Below are 15163 nucleotides of genomic sequence, written 5' to 3'. Positions count from 1 at the left end.
TGAAGGCTACTCAGTGCCTGTGGAATAAGATGCCAAGGGATGGTATATGTAAGGAAAAAAGCAATTAAATGCCAAGTAATTCACCCTATACCGACCCTCTCCTAAGCCAAAGGGAAGAAAAAAGCCTGAACCTTATTTCATGCTCGAGGCTGCAAAATGTCTCAAGCAGACAGCATCTCCCTCCGTGTCCTTTCTTTACGTAGTTAAAATTTCCTTCCTTGACCAAAGAATCCAGCAAGGAGGGTTCTTTCATTAAAGCAGAGGTCAAGATCGGATCTCTGGCTTTCCCGCTGGTCTCCCCATAGATTGGCATTATTGTGGACCTTTCTCTAGGGGCCGCCACCCCTTAACTGTGCTGGGGTGGACCTCATTAGTCATTGTTAGATTTTGCTTAACAAGCGAGACGGAAGGACATACACTATCGTCTTCCTCTTTGATGCAGACCTGCCAAGATCATTTGGGGATAGAAATTCAACAAATACGTTCTTCGATTTGGCTTGCCAAGATGACACACTAGAAAAAATATCTGACCTTTGGTGCTGTTCTTGTACTCGGAGAGGGATGAAAGGAAACCGAGGCCAACGGGGGTCTCCGGCCAGGAGGGAAGGGGTCCTCGAGTCACCCCTGCACCCCGCCCCTTCCGCGGCCCGGCTCTTTCTTGCAGACACACTCTGGGACAGTTCCTGCAGAGTCCCCTCCCCCTCCTTCACACAGCTGAATCCCAGATAAACGAGGGTGAGCGGCCTGGGGTGTGCGAGCTTTCCCTTTTACTCACTGAAGTGTAACTGACATACAATATTCCATGAGCTTCATTTTTCTTAATACAAAATGAAGCTTTTTCTACAAGGCTTTATTAAAGACATCCCTCCTGACCCAGAACCAGTAGCCCAGGGGAAGATGCCTGGATTCACTAAGGAGGAGCAAATAGGAGGATGAGAACTTTTTCGTACAGAGGCTCGTGGAAATCCGGTGTCCTGGAATGACACACTCACTAGGGTCTGACGAATGTGATCATGGTGTCACGAGATCCCATCCAGACTCTCTGTTGCAGAGAAGTGCTTCCCTCCCACCCAGGCCTGGTCTGGATGGCGTCACTGGTTCGCTTCCTAAGGCTTCGGGACTCGGGTGTCTCTGCAGGCTGACGGGGAGGACCCTGTGTCTGCAGCAGCTCTGCCCTTGGGCTTAGTTAGAAGTGCCCCCGGGACCCGGTTCATCTAGAAGCAGGGGGTGTTTTTTTGGTGCAGGACCATCTTTTCTCTGCAGTGTCCCTCTGGCGCCTGTGAGGACATCACCTATCTCCTCACCCTTCAGCAAAGTTCAGAGATGAGACAGATGCCGGTGATCACAAGCCCGTTTCATTGTCCGGCAGCTCCACACAGGCTCCCTCCAAGCCCCTAGGCCTTGGCTGTTAATGCTCTGGTCTGTCTGAGCTCAGCTGCTCCTTCCTGATACCTTCTACTTCCTCTCCTTTGCGCTGTCCTACTCCTTTCTCTAGAAACTTCTTTCTTGGAATTTGCCTTCTCTGAGAACTTCCTTCTGAGTGATGCCTCCCTATTCATGCCTCAGGACTAAGAACCTGGGCCCTGCTGTCCTCCCTTCTAAAGGTGCCTCAGGATCAGGCACCAAGGACAAAGATGGCCTGTGTAATGGGACATGTGGAGTCTATTTAACTTTTTAAAGATTTGTGTCTTAAATATATATATTATATACATAGACACACACACATACACACTACCACCAACAAATGCTAAGGTCAAGGAGACACAGCACGCAGGCTTGGCGTTACACAGCAGGACAAAAAGCAAAGCATAGAGAATGTGGCCTCGAGCCTCAGATTTGGATCTGGACGTGAGAGCAGGTGGCTGTGTGTGTGACCGCAGAGGTCACTTTTCTCCATGTGGCCTTAGGCAAGTCCTTCAGCCAGACTTCATCTCTTTGCCCTAACATGAGACAAGTTATAACTGACAGCCTTGTCACAAACAGGGTAGTGATGCTGGGGGGAGAAGGAGTCTGTCCAGAGGATCCAGCCTCAATGATGACAATGGATATTATTAACTATTCCTACCCGAGTATTGCTGGCAGTTATATTATTTCTGCAAAACTGGCACAAAAATTTGTTAATCCTTGACTTCACAGAAGTGGAGTCAAGACAAATTAAGTAAAACGGAAGAGGAAGTGAGAAATGGGAGGTTTGTTCTGTTTAAACACAAGATGCTCGGTATTCCCATGTTTAAAGGAATGATTTGAAGATTGTGGAATTCTAAATTTAAGCTTACGACTTCTAATAGTAAGTCTGCCTGTGTATCGGCTTTTGTATCCTTAATTTAGATATTATTACTAGTGAAATAAAGATATCCGGTGGATATTAAAATTTTCTGTGCTCCTCATGCACAGGGAGGCAAAATTTGCCTGTACATTTTTTATCTGTAAATTGAGCCCGCTGCCTGCTCTGATATTTACACGTGGGTACATGCTGCCCTCTAGTGACAGTTTAAAGAAAAGCAAGACATGCACAGAGTGCATTTTAGGGGAGGAAAGAAAGGTAAGCACTTGAGAGCCAAACACAAAATAAGGACTCCATTCTCCAAACAGAGATTTCAAAAAGACAACACAAAGCCAAGAATGGTATACCAAATTCTTTTAAAGGTTCCTAACCTTACTGAATAATTTCAAGGCATTCTTGACAGAAAAGCAAACAGAAAATTGCTTTTGTAAAAAAACACATAAAGAAATATTGCATATTATATATGCACATGTACGTAGACTGCATTTTATTTATACACACACACGTGCACAGATACTTCCGTGAGCTGTCTAATCCTACCATAAATATATTTGACATGAATTATTAATGTCTCATTTTGGGTTATGACGCGAGACTTTGTCCCATGCTGACTTCTGCCGCCTTGACCGTGACTGTTTGCACCCTTCCCCATGGGTCCGTGGAACCGCCCATCCTGTAAGTTAACTCATGTGTGGACTTTGTATGCACTAAGTCTCCCTCTGCTTGTCAGTGCCGTCCACATGTAGTGACAGGAAGGTCCCATGGAAATCCAGAAGATTGCAGAGAAAAGGATGTCTTACTGGTAGTCAGGGCCCCAAGGAAACACATCCATTAACCCTGGCATCCGTCTGTCTCTCGCTACATCTTGCGGCTTCTCAAGGGGCCAGAATCACCGAAAAGACAAAGGGGCTATTTTAGGTGTCGGTGTTCTTGGTTCCTATCCCATCACTCTTCCTGATGGTCATCTATTTTTAACCCGCCCCATTCATTCGGGTGAGCTGACCTTCCTACCTAGGAAGCCAGCATAATCCATAAGCATCCAATATTTATTAAGCATAAATACGTGTTGGTTGATATTCTAGAAAATAATCCTTGCCCTTGGCAAGCTCATAGACTAAATAAAGACGGTAGGCATATGAAGAAATACTAACAGAAAGGTGCAGTGTCTTCAGAAGGTGGTCTGGGACTGTCTGCCTGTATCTGGGGGATGCCTCCCCCCGCCAAAAAAAAATATTGCTATTCCTTACTTGTGTTCCCTTGATGGCCCAGTAGCACAACGGTGTGGCTCCTCTACAGTCCTTCCTGTCTCTCCCTTGGCGAAAGGCTTTCTAACACATGGGACCAGTGACACGTCCCAGTCTGGGTGAGAGGTGGCTGTCTTCTTCCATATCTAAGGCTAGGAAATTCCATCACTCACTGTGTGTACTAGTTATCTATTGCTGTGTAACAATTATCCCAAAACTTAGTGGCTTAAAAGAACACCAGCTTGTTGTCTCACAGTGTCTGTGAGCAGGAATTGGCAAGGCCTAGCTGGGCCTTCTGCTTCAGGATCTCCCATGGGCTTCAGTCAGCCAGGGTAGCATCGGACTTCAAGCTCATTCAGGACTTGGTCTTCATGTGTTCGTGCTGCTAAACCAGAATACCACAGACTGGGTGGCTTATAAACAACAGTAATTTATTTCTGGGGGCTGCAAGTCCAAGATCAAGGCGTCCACAGATTTGGTGTTTGGTTGGCCTGCTTCCTGGTTTATCAGTGGCCATCCTTCCTCTATCCCTTTGGGATTCCATGTCCTCACGTGGTGGAGGGGTGAGGGAGCTCTCTGGGGTGCCTTTTCTAAGGCACCTTATCACCTCCCAAACCAGATCTAATCACCTCCCGCAGTTCCCGGCCTCCTGACACCATCACACTGAAGATTAGGAGCTCAACATAGGAATTGGGGTGGATGGGGGGGACAGACATTCTCACCAGAACATAGGGTTCAGTTCCTCACTACTGGACTGAGATCATCAGTTCCCTGCTGGCTGGAGGTCACCCTAGATCCCTGCCACCTGGAGTATAACAACATCACAGCTTGCTTCATTAGAGCCAGCATGAGAATCTGCTAGAAGTCAGTCTTTTCGTAACCTAATCATGGAAGGGACATCTCATTACCTTTGCCATATTTTGTTGGTGAAAAGCAAATTGCTACATCCAGCTCACATTCAAGATACAAAAGTATGAACGCTTGGAGGTGTGACTCATTGGGGCCGTTTTAGCAATCAGCTGGTCCCTACCCCCGAAAGTCTCTTCAGTCTGTGAGGGACCCACAGACACAAGCACAAGAAGCAGGCAGGGGTTGGGGGGCTGCAGGGAGCACACTGGAGGGACGGGGCCCCCAGGAAGGATGTGTACATGCGAGGAAGCCACGGCAGGGAGCGAGGCTTCGTTCTGAAGGGACAGTGAGCAGGAGCAGGGGCCCCTGGAAGGAGAAGGGGGTGGTGGTGCTGAGAGGCAGCTTCAGGAGGCCCAGGTGCAGGGTGTGGATGGGGAGGCCCGGGGAAGGAGGAAGAGGAAGGACCAGAGCGGCACCACAGGCTCCGCCCACCTTTAGGTCTCCGTCATCCCTGGAGGCTCTGGACCACCTTCTCGTCATCCTCCCAGCGCTTGACCTTGCTCAGCCCGGGCCCGCCGTCGCTGCCTGGTGCTCCCCGGAGGAAGCAGCAACACCCCAGCCAACGCACTCATCTCCCTGCCCTCCCTTCCCCTCCTGCACTTGGTCGCTTGTTCAGTATTAATGCCGCAAAAAAAGACGTTAAAAACACAGCGAGATTTCTGCCTTGGGAGGCCAACAGAGAAGGGAGAAGGAGCTTAGACAACTGGGAATGACAACAGCCGGCATGTACTTGGGAATGCCTGGCCCAGCCTCAGGGACACCAGCACCCCGTCTCTGTTGATGTGCCCTTCCTATCCCCGTGTCATATCCTCCCTGAGGCTCATGTAGGTGAGCCTGCTTGGTGGTGGAGGCAGGATTCGAACCCAGGCCCACAGGTTCCTGGCCTGTGCTCTTAACCAGCGCTCTCTGGCCCAAGGAGCAGGGAGCGTCTGGTAGCTGCTCTGGCCTGTGCACGTGGGCCTGCTGAACTAGGCGGCAGTTGCTGCCCGGCTTGACCCCACTGAGCCTCTGGGCCAGGAACAGTGCCAGGCCTGGGGACCGCCAGGAAGGGCCTCCGCTCCCTCTTTGGCAGCATGTGAGGAAACTATTGCCCCTGGGGAACCTGGCTGACCTGAGCTGAGCAGAGAGGCTACAGCCTCCTCACAGAGAAAGTGAGGGAGAGAGCCAAGGGGCTCGGGGACTGGGGGTGCAGGTCAGGCAGGTGCAGGGGCCAGGGCTCAGCTAGAGGTGGGAGGGAGCCCTCGAAGGACTCTGAGAAAGGGAGCGGCATGATTCACTCCACATTCTAGAAGAGTCACTGTGTCACCAGTGAGGAAAGAGCCCCAGGGAGTAGGGGAAAGCAAGACATGCCGGTTAAGGGAGTGTGACCCAGACTGGCCGAACTGGAAGCCATGGGGCTTGGGTGCAGCTGGACAGAGGAGGCCAGAGACAGGGAAGAGTCTGGCTACTCGCAGGCGCTGGCTTTGCCCTGAGGTCAGTGTGTCCCACCTCTCCCCACCCAGCACGAGGGCTGTGAGGAACCCCCTCCCGTGAGCAGAGGTACAAGGCCTTTTCTTATTTGGGGCTGAGAGAAGGGAAAGAGAGCAGTGCCTTTCATTGTTGCTACGGAACGTGACAAACGAGGAAGGGAGAATCGCCCCCCCAACATTGTCCCAAGCATGCACGCATGATTGTCAGTCTTCTGTTCCACTCTTTGAGAAAAAGTGTTTCTTTTCTGTGCTCCTTCATGTCTTGACCATCAAACGGATTCATCCGCTTTACGGTGGCCCTTAGGGACAGCTGTTGACCTGGGGAGCCCCAGACACTGAGTCCCCCCTCGTTTCTGTCAGTCATGTGGATCTAGGACTGGCCAGCCAGAGGGCCTGCTGTAGACAGCAGGGACTGTCGGTTCACTGTTGACAGCAAGGCCCTGGGAAGGCCCCAGGAAGAGGGAGCCCACTGCTGAGCCAAGCAGAGCAGAACCCCCGCCCCAGCCTGAGCAGCAGGGGGTACAGAGGGGAGGCCTGGGTGGCTGCCCCACACTGGAAGCTTTGGGGGTTTGTGTTAAAGGACACCCCAGACCCCACAGATAGAACAGTGTTGGGTTTGGTTGTTTTTTGTTTTTGTTTTTTTTAAGATTTACTGCAGTATAATTTACATACTATATAATGCATGCATTTTAAACATACAAGTCAATCATCTTTGGCGCCATCATCCCCTTAAATCCAGATATCAGACATTTCCATCACCTCAGAGAGTTCCCTCCTGGCCCTTTGCAGTCCTCCCTGTCCCCACTCACAGCCCCAGGCAATCAGTAATCTGCTTTTGGTCTCTGTAGATCTGTCCCCCACCCCCCCCCAAACGCCCCCCCCCAACTTTTTCGAAATTTTGTATAACATTAGTATAACATTTTTGTAACATGTAGTATAACATTTTTGAAATTCCTCCACACTGTGGCAGGTGTCAGTGCTACAATCCTTACTGTAGGGTACTGTTCCATTGTCCCGGATGTGCCACAGTTTATCTCACCAGGTGGTAGACGCCAGGATTCTTTCGGATTTGGGGCTATTATAAATAATGCTGCAGCGAATATTCAATTCTGAGTTTCTGTGGGCTCTAGGTTTCCTAGGCCTCATGAGAGCGGAGTTCTCATTTAACTGTTGCAGATACTGACAAGTGCTTCCATGGCCGCTACCTCTCTTTCCCTTTCTAGAGGTGGTGGTTGGGGGTCTCATTCTCTGTGCAGCCTCATGAACACTTGTCACTCTGGTTTGTTTAAGATTTTATTTTTTTATTTAAGAGAACACAAGCAGGGAGAGTAGCAGGAGAGGGAGAAGCAGACTCCCTGATGAGCAGGGAGCCCAATATGGGGCTGGATCCCAGGGCTCCGGGATCATGACCTGCGCCCAGGTGCCTCCCATTATCTGCATTTTTGATCATTGCTGTCCTGGTGTGTGTGAGGTGGTATCTCATTGTGCTTGGGGTATGCATCTAATGGCCAGGGATATTGTACATCTGCTCGGGTGCTTTGAATGTTTTATACTTTGTATAGTGTCTTTGAAGAAGTGTCTATTCAAATCCCTGGCCCATTATTTAAATTGGTTGACAGTTCTTTATATATTCTGGATACAGATCCTTTTTCAGACATCCTCAGTAACTATGTTCTCCCAGTCTGTTTTTTCTCTTTCCATTTTCTTCAGAAATAAATAAATAAATAAATAACAAAAATTATAAAAAAAAAAAAACTTCTGCACTTTAGGAGAACAAGTTGGGTTTTTTGTTGTTGTTTTTGTTTTGTTTTGGGGAAGTCCTATTGATCATTTTCTCTTCTAGATTCTGCTTTTGGTGTCATATGTAAGAAATCTGTCTCACCTAAGATCACCATTTCCCTTTGTATTTTCTTCTTAAAAGTGTTACAGGTTTAGCACTTACATTCATGTCAGTAACCCATTCTGAGTTCATGTATCATGTTACATAAAGGCCCAGCTGCTTTCTCTTGCGCCTGGATAACCAGCCACTTGTTGAAGGACTCTTTTCCCTATTGAATTTGCCTCTGTCAAAAGTCAGCTGACCATGAATATGAGTTTGACCATGAGTATGACCATGAATATGAGAGTTCACTTCTGAACTCTCAGTTGTTCCACTGATCTGTCGATACACCAAGACCACACTATTAATATAGCTTTACATGAAGTTCTGAAATTGAGACAATAAGTCCTTGAATTTCGCTAAGTTTCAAAATTGTTCTGGCTGTTCTGGGTCTTTTGCATTCCCATCTAAGTCTTGGGATCAGATTATCATTTCTGGGGGGGGGGGGTACATATCATCGGGAAATTTGACAGGGATTGTGTAAAACCTATACATTCCACCTAAGATGGAAGAATTGCCATCTTAACGGTACTGGGTCTTCCAATCCATGAACATGGACTGACTCTTCATTTATTTTATATATCGGATTTTCTCTTTCAAGAGTGATTTATAGTTTTTAGTATGCAAGTCCTGCATTTTTTTTTTTGAGATTTTCTTTGAGAGAGAGCGAGTGCGCATGTGCACGTGTGAGTGCAGGGAGGAGCAGAGGGAGAGGGATAAGCAAACTCTGTGCAGAGCACGAGCCCAATGTGGGCTCAATCCCATGACCCTGAGATCACAATCTGAGCCAAAATCAAGAGTGAGATGCTTAATTGACTGAGCCACTCAGGTGCCCCAAGTCTTGCCTTTTTTTTTTTTTTTACTTATTTCTAGGTATCTTCTTGTTCTTTTGATATTATGATAAATGGAATTTTCTTAATTTCATTTTCACCTTCTTTGTTGCTGGTGTGTAGACATATAGTTGACCTTTGTCTGTTGATCTGGTGTCTCATGCCCTTGTAGGTCAGTTTTTTGATGAGGCAGAGCCACCTGTAGTGCCAACCAAGAGAACCAGAGGCTCCTCGAGAGCCTGCCGCAGGAGCCTTCTGCCTAGGGGCATCCAAGAATAAAGGTCTCCTCACTAAAGGGTGGGGGCACAGCTCTTAAGCAACTCCAGTGGAAGCTCTTCTTTAAACCAACCAAGATCCACACCCCCCACACCCTCTGCCCACTGGTGTGGGTGTCCGCACTCTGATGGGAAGCAGAGAACTCCACTCCCCCTTCCTTAAGACCAGCCAGCCCTCCCTGGCCTGTGCACTGCATGACACAGTGAGGCCATGACTTCCTGTCATGTGGACACCACGGTCCACTTTTCTGCAGTCCAGCACTGCACTGCTTCCCAGAGACCACCAGACACCTTCTCCCCCAAAATACACTTATGTCAAAGGAGAGATGTTCGAGTGATGATGGACTTTTTAAATGTTGTGTATCTCCTAATCTCTCTGGGACTCTGGTAGGTTCCCCCAAATAGCAGAGGAGTGGAGATGAATGGCGCATGCTCTAGGCTCCCACTCAGTCACAGCATGTGGCCTCTGGCACTGCAGCTCAGAGACAGGACCGCTTCCACTGGTGGTGTGCAGAATGATTTCAGGAAATAAACGGGACACAATAATGAATAGGAACTCACAGTGAGAAAAAGTACCATCTTTTAAAGTATCTTCCAGTCTCTCTAGTTCTGGCTGGAGAAGATCTCTGTGAGTGCTGGCAGGTCTGTCACATCCTCTTTAACCCGCTAATCCACCTCCCACCCGCCCACTGACCTGTTTCAAATGAAGAGCAAACTTTGGGAAATAGTACAATTTACTAATACTGTGTCATTGCATATTATTTATGGCGAGTGCTTTCCCATTTACAGTAGTATTTTAACACTGCCTTTCGAAATAAAGTAAATGTTGAGCTGGCGAGAGACGATGTTAACTAGAAGCAGTACAAAGATAGCCAAGGCGAAAGTGGTCTGGGATATCCCACAGGTGGGATGCGCTCGGGGTTTTGGGCGGTGGGAGGAGGGGTCCTGCTCGAGCCAGGCCCCAGCTGGCCCCATGGTCCCACTCACGTGGCCCCACTCTGGGAGGGCCCAGGCCCCCCCACGGCTGTTAACCACGTGTGCCTGTGCTCTCCCCACAGGTGCGGCGGGCTGGGGCTGGTGCTGGCCAGCGCGGGCTTCGGCATGCTAACGGCGCCCATCATCGACCTGCACAACCAGAAAGGCTACTTCCTGCACCACATAATTTTTGCCTGCTGCACGCTCATCTGCATCATCTGCATCCTCCTGCTGCCTGAGAGCAGGAACCAGAACCTGCCCGAGAACATCTCCAATGGGGAACACTACACTCGGCAGCCGCTCCTGCCCCACAAGAAGGGGGAGCAGCCCCTCCTGCTCACCAACGCCGAGCTCAAAGACTACTCCGGCCTCCACGATGCGGCCACTGCAGGGGACGGGCTGCCTGAGAATGCCACGGCCAATGGCATGAAGTCCATGTAGCTCTGGGCACGGCCTTCCCTATAGGGGGCACTGTGGGCACCGGGGACTTGGGGGCTGTTTGGGCACAGGTTTACAGACCGGGGACCAAACACGTGGCTGGGGGGCAGGAAAATCATGTTCTGCTGCTGCTGCCGTGGATCCCAAGACTGTCAGCTGGTGTGGGTAAATTCTGTCTTTCCAGAACTTTAAGGATCATGTATGAGGAAGCAAACTCTTTGAAAATAACCCTTCAGACTTTCTTTTCTGCCATGAAATGTTTGTATTTATTTTGGTCATTTTTACGAGAAGCACTTTATTCCCTTTCCTCTAACTGATCTCGAAACAGAACCACCTCCTTCGGAAGAGGGACACGGTTGCCAAGGAGGACGCTGTAAGTAGCCAGCACAGCGGCCCTGGAGGTCACACCATGCTCGCCCAGCACCCCACTGCGGAGCCAGGGGTCACTCACTCTGGGCCCACGCCCCACGAGGCCGCCTGCCTGTGTGCGGACAGACTGACCTGTCATGGAGTGGCTCCATGACTGCATTGTAGACAGAGTGAAATGTAAATGAGTAGGATTTTGCTAGAGAGTCTGTGTATGGTTTTTAAAGGGTTTTTGTGTGTGTGTGTTTATGAGGTAAGAGCTTCTGTTCCATGTGCTGGGGGAAAGCAGCTCCCAAATATCATTAAAACCAGCTTAGTCTTTCCTTCGAGATCATCCTTTTGTACTTGACGCTGGAAGCTCCTTGGGGTAAAGTGTAAACATTTCACCAGAAATCCTAAGTAACGAGGGGTACTAAGGCCATGGTTTGTCAACATGGGTTCTCCTGGCCGAGCTCACCACAAGCAAAGGTGTGGAGAGGTGAGGCGCGGTAACGTCAGTCATACTCCTTCCCGGGTTTAGCTCCAGCAGGAAAGTCCCCTCTGTCACACTCGGCTTCCTCGCCAGCACAACCTGAACATGAGGCTACTTTCTGAACTGAAAACCAATAGGAAACTGACAGACCACTGAGGCAAGCCCACAGGAGCGAGGGGTGCTCTCCAGGACACGGCCCGTCACCCACATCTCGAGCACACGCCGCGTGGAAATCACCAGCCTGGATGACTGTCAGCTCTCACTGACTTCACACTGACAGACTGCAAAGCCTGTGGGAGCCACTCCCCCACGCAGCCCTGCCTTTGCCTGCTTCCTGCTTCCTGTCACTTCTGTCAGCACGGAGTGGGGGGAGGGCAAGGACTCTCACAGGTGAGTCCACCCGACGTCTGGCCTCTCCAAGCATCAAGACCAGTTGAGAGAAAGCAATAACTCACCAAAGTTCAACACCCACCCCGCCCCCAACAGCCAAGGGTTTTCTTTGTGTTCCTCATTGCGTCCCAGACAGTGAAGGCTTCGTCCTGCCTTTCCAGGTCAGACTTTCTGCGCCTGAGGGGCGCATCATGGGAGACATGGAGGGCCTCCTCAAGGACATCCAGGGGCCACGAACAAACAAGCTTCATTGGTGCAGGCAGGCACTGCCTTGTAGCAACACAGGCACCCGATTTTTTGGACAGCCTGGTTTCTTTCTAGAATTGTCCACCTCCGCACTTTGTGACACATGTCTTTGCTGTAAGCTGTGTTCTTCCTGGGAAATTGTGGTCTTGAGTCTGTGCAGCAGTTAGGTGACTTCCAATGGACAGCTGCTAGAACTCAAAAGGGCCAGGAAAGAGGCTGACGAAACTTCCCTTTCTCCCCGTCCAGCTTTCCAACTGGTCTGTTCGCAGTCCACCCACCAGCCTCCTCCAAAACTGCTAGACCCCAGTACGACGGAATGAAAACAGTGTGAGGAGGTGAGCAAGCTTGCAGGCATGCACGATTCCAGGGAGTAAACTGCATTATCTGTTTCATCACTGGTGCCTGGGAACAAAAGCCTCCTGGCAGTCTCTCCCCAGCTCCAGCTGCTCCAAGCCCAGCTCATCCGCACCTCCCTTCATCTCTTTTAAGTCACTTTCATTCCATGTTTCAATGTTAGTCCGCATTCACCTTAATTTGAGATCTTTACATCTCTGCAGCCTTCGTGTGCCAAACTTGTGGGAATACCATTTGCCTTTTTCAGAGTACTTACTACAGAGCCACCGTGCGGCAAGACCCAGTAAGCGCAGGCCACTGGGCGGGTGGGAAAGTGGGAAGGAGCCTGCGTGGCCCCCGGGGCCGCACCTGGCCAGGTATATGTCTGCATCCCTCACCCCAGGGTCAGGACAGCCCACTTGCTGTCCTCCAGGACTTGGGCATGTTCGCTCGCCGTCTGCACGGACCTTTTGTGAGAACCGTCCAAAGCTGTCGAGTGCCATCAGTCATCTCTAGCCAGGAAGGCAGAGGCGAGGCACGGCACATACAAAGTCCTGTTCCTCGGTCTCTGATCTCCATGTGATGGGACAACTGTAAAGACCAGTCCAGAGGAGACAGCCGTCAACACTGTCGCTTCAGTGATCCGGACTAGAAGAGAAGCTAGCTATGAGGGCTGGGCTCTTGGGACCAAAGTCTAGCAGATGTGAACATGGCTGACTCACCAACAAAGAGGTCCCACAACTCCTCTCCGCAGGCTTAGGCTGAGCTCCTGCTCTGTTGCTGGTTTGGCTTCAGGATACCTAAAGCTCTTAAGGAACAAACACCTTTATGAGATGTAGACAAGGCAGGAAAGGTTCCATGCGGGCCGAGCTCAGGGTGATCCCATACCAAGTGAGCGAGGCAGCAGGGGCCCCCCAGAGTCTGAGCCGTCTGCACCTGCCCTGCTTGGTAAGGGAGGGGTCTGCAGCCACCAGCTCCCTGGCGCAGGTCAGTAACGAATGGACTCCTCAGTCCTATTTCCTTCGTGCTTAGTGAGGAAACACTTCTCAGGCACCTGCTACTTCAAGTCGGCTTTCCCCACCACCTCTACCCCTCCACCAGCTGCCCGGGGAGACATCCCAAGGTACGTGCTCCAGCTTCCTCCTCTGCCACCCACTCCTGCACCCTGCTATCCTATCAGGGAGCTGTGATCCCCTTCCAATAAAAGTTATGCACAAATGTGAACACCTGAGTCAGGGCTGGATACTTCTTCATTTTGTTCTCTTCCAGAAGTCAGCAGTAACACCACATACCCGAAACGTTAGCGCCCCAGACAAATAAGGAAACCTTTTTAAGCGCTTTATTTTCTAAAAGAGTAAAATCACATGCGACTAGGAGAAGGGGGCTGGTAGGTTTGTTTGGCCACAGAAGAGAAAGAGAGCAAAACTAAACCTCATAAAGGAAGTAACTGCACTCAAACATGACCACTTCCTAGAGCCAAACAAGAAATGACTGAAGTGCCATTAAATGACCTGTGTGACCATCGCGTCGCCCGGCCCCTAAGTGGCGCGCGGGTGCACAGCACGTGCTGGGGGAGCCCACACTTCAACTCTTAAAGAACACCTCACTTCAATGTATTGTGTGTTTTGGAAAAGCAGTACAGTGTGTTACGTGTAGTGGGGAATACTTCCCTCCCTCTGTCCTCTCGGCAACCCCCACATCTGAGGTTTCTGTGTAAGAACCGTGTTACTGTACGTGTCGACCGGGGTTCCTCTGGAGGTGCTCGTTCATAGCACAAGCCTAAACTGAGTTCTGAACTGTCGTTCAAAGCTAAACGTCTGCATGATGTCACATCTGTTGTACCTTTGGGGAAAATTTGTATGTAAATGTACAGAAATAAAAAATGTTGCCCCATTAACAAATTTCCACTGGAATGTCTTCCCTACCTCATCTGATGGTATCCAATGAAGGGCATTTCACAACCATTGACTACAAGTAATAAAAACTCTACCTGTTTATGCAGCTCTCACTGTCCCTACTTCAGCGCCTCTGTAAACCGAGTCTTTGCTCTCACCCCGAGGGAACAGCGGGCGGCCTCTCACCTCGCTTGCAGGGTCCTAATCTTAAAGGCAGGCAGAGGCAGAGGTCGGATTGCACGCAAACTGTTCCCTTAGAGATGTTCTCAGACCACCTGAGAAGCAAGGGCCATCAGCAAACTGAAGAGTTCTTTCCTCGTGTGTACTGATGTCCTGCTAACCCATGGCCTGATGGTTCCTAGAGAGGTCAAGAGAGGACTCTCTTACACTGTGATTCTGTGAGGAAGTTCTGATAACCCAAAACTCTCTTCTTTAATGTAGTATTTTTTAACAAGAAAACACTATTTCTTTAATAAAGTATTTATACCAAACTCTTCTCTCCATAGCCCTGATTTTGTGTTACTTACTCTTCTTAGAGAGATGCCCACTGTGCTTCCAAGCTATGTGGTGGCCGCGGCCTCGGAGGTCAGCACAGGAAGTCTGTAAAGGAGGCAAGCATCTCGAACCTCAGACCTGCTCCTCTCAAGTGCCCTTATGTCTTGGCCAAAGTGTAACCACCCCGGGCTGCCTACCACAGGCTCCATACAAGACTTATGCCCCTGCATGAATCCTGTTACAGGGCCCTGAACAATCCACCACCAGATGGGCCTTGAAGATTAGAAAGTTCTTTGCCAGTGGTTCTCAACCTCGCCTGTACTGGGCAGCATGTGGGGAGCTTTTCAAATCTGCCAAAGCCTGGGCCCCAGGCCCTCTGAGTCTCTGGGGAAGGGCCAGGCATGGGCAATCGGTGAAGGCCACCTCCAGGGATTCGAACGTGAAGCCCGAGTTTGGAAACCCAGACCCATGACATACTGGCTTTTAGAAAGGAGTGTGAAAGAAAATTTGTAGCACGTGGAACTAGGGATCAGAACCCACTACAAGTGGCAGGCAGAAAAAGGCTAAGGTAACCAAAGCAGGTGCTTGGGACTTTGGAGAAAAGAAAGACAATGGTAGCGAGATGAGCAAGAAGGAGTTAAAGCACTTGGACGCATAACAGTG

At 49.9% G+C, this 15163-nt stretch overlaps 2 protein-coding genes across 3 annotated transcripts in view; one reads left to right on the top strand and one right to left on the bottom strand.

The window, feature by feature from the left end:
* Positions 1–14107, top strand: part of SLC22A23 (solute carrier family 22 member 23) — a 171308-nt gene extending 157201 nt beyond the window's left edge. For both annotated transcript variants that reach the window (XM_059179137.1, XM_059179136.1), the window contains one exon: positions 9949–14107. In XM_059179137.1, the coding sequence (XP_059035120.1) occupies positions 9949–10306 (358 nt within the window). In that variant the 3' untranslated portion in view covers positions 10307–14107. The remainder of the gene's footprint in view (positions 1–9948) is intronic.
* The window catches only part of PSMG4 (proteasome assembly chaperone 4), a 36285-nt gene that overhangs the window by 5408 nt on the left and 15714 nt on the right, over positions 1–15163 (bottom strand). The gene's annotated exons all lie outside the window — the stretch shown is intronic.

Source organism: Mustela lutreola, chromosome 6 (assembly GCF_030435805.1).
Source record: "Mustela lutreola isolate mMusLut2 chromosome 6, mMusLut2.pri, whole genome shotgun sequence".
Taxonomy (NCBI): Eukaryota; Metazoa; Chordata; class Mammalia; order Carnivora; family Mustelidae; genus Mustela; species Mustela lutreola.
This window is presented reverse-complemented; position numbering and strand designations above follow the sequence as displayed.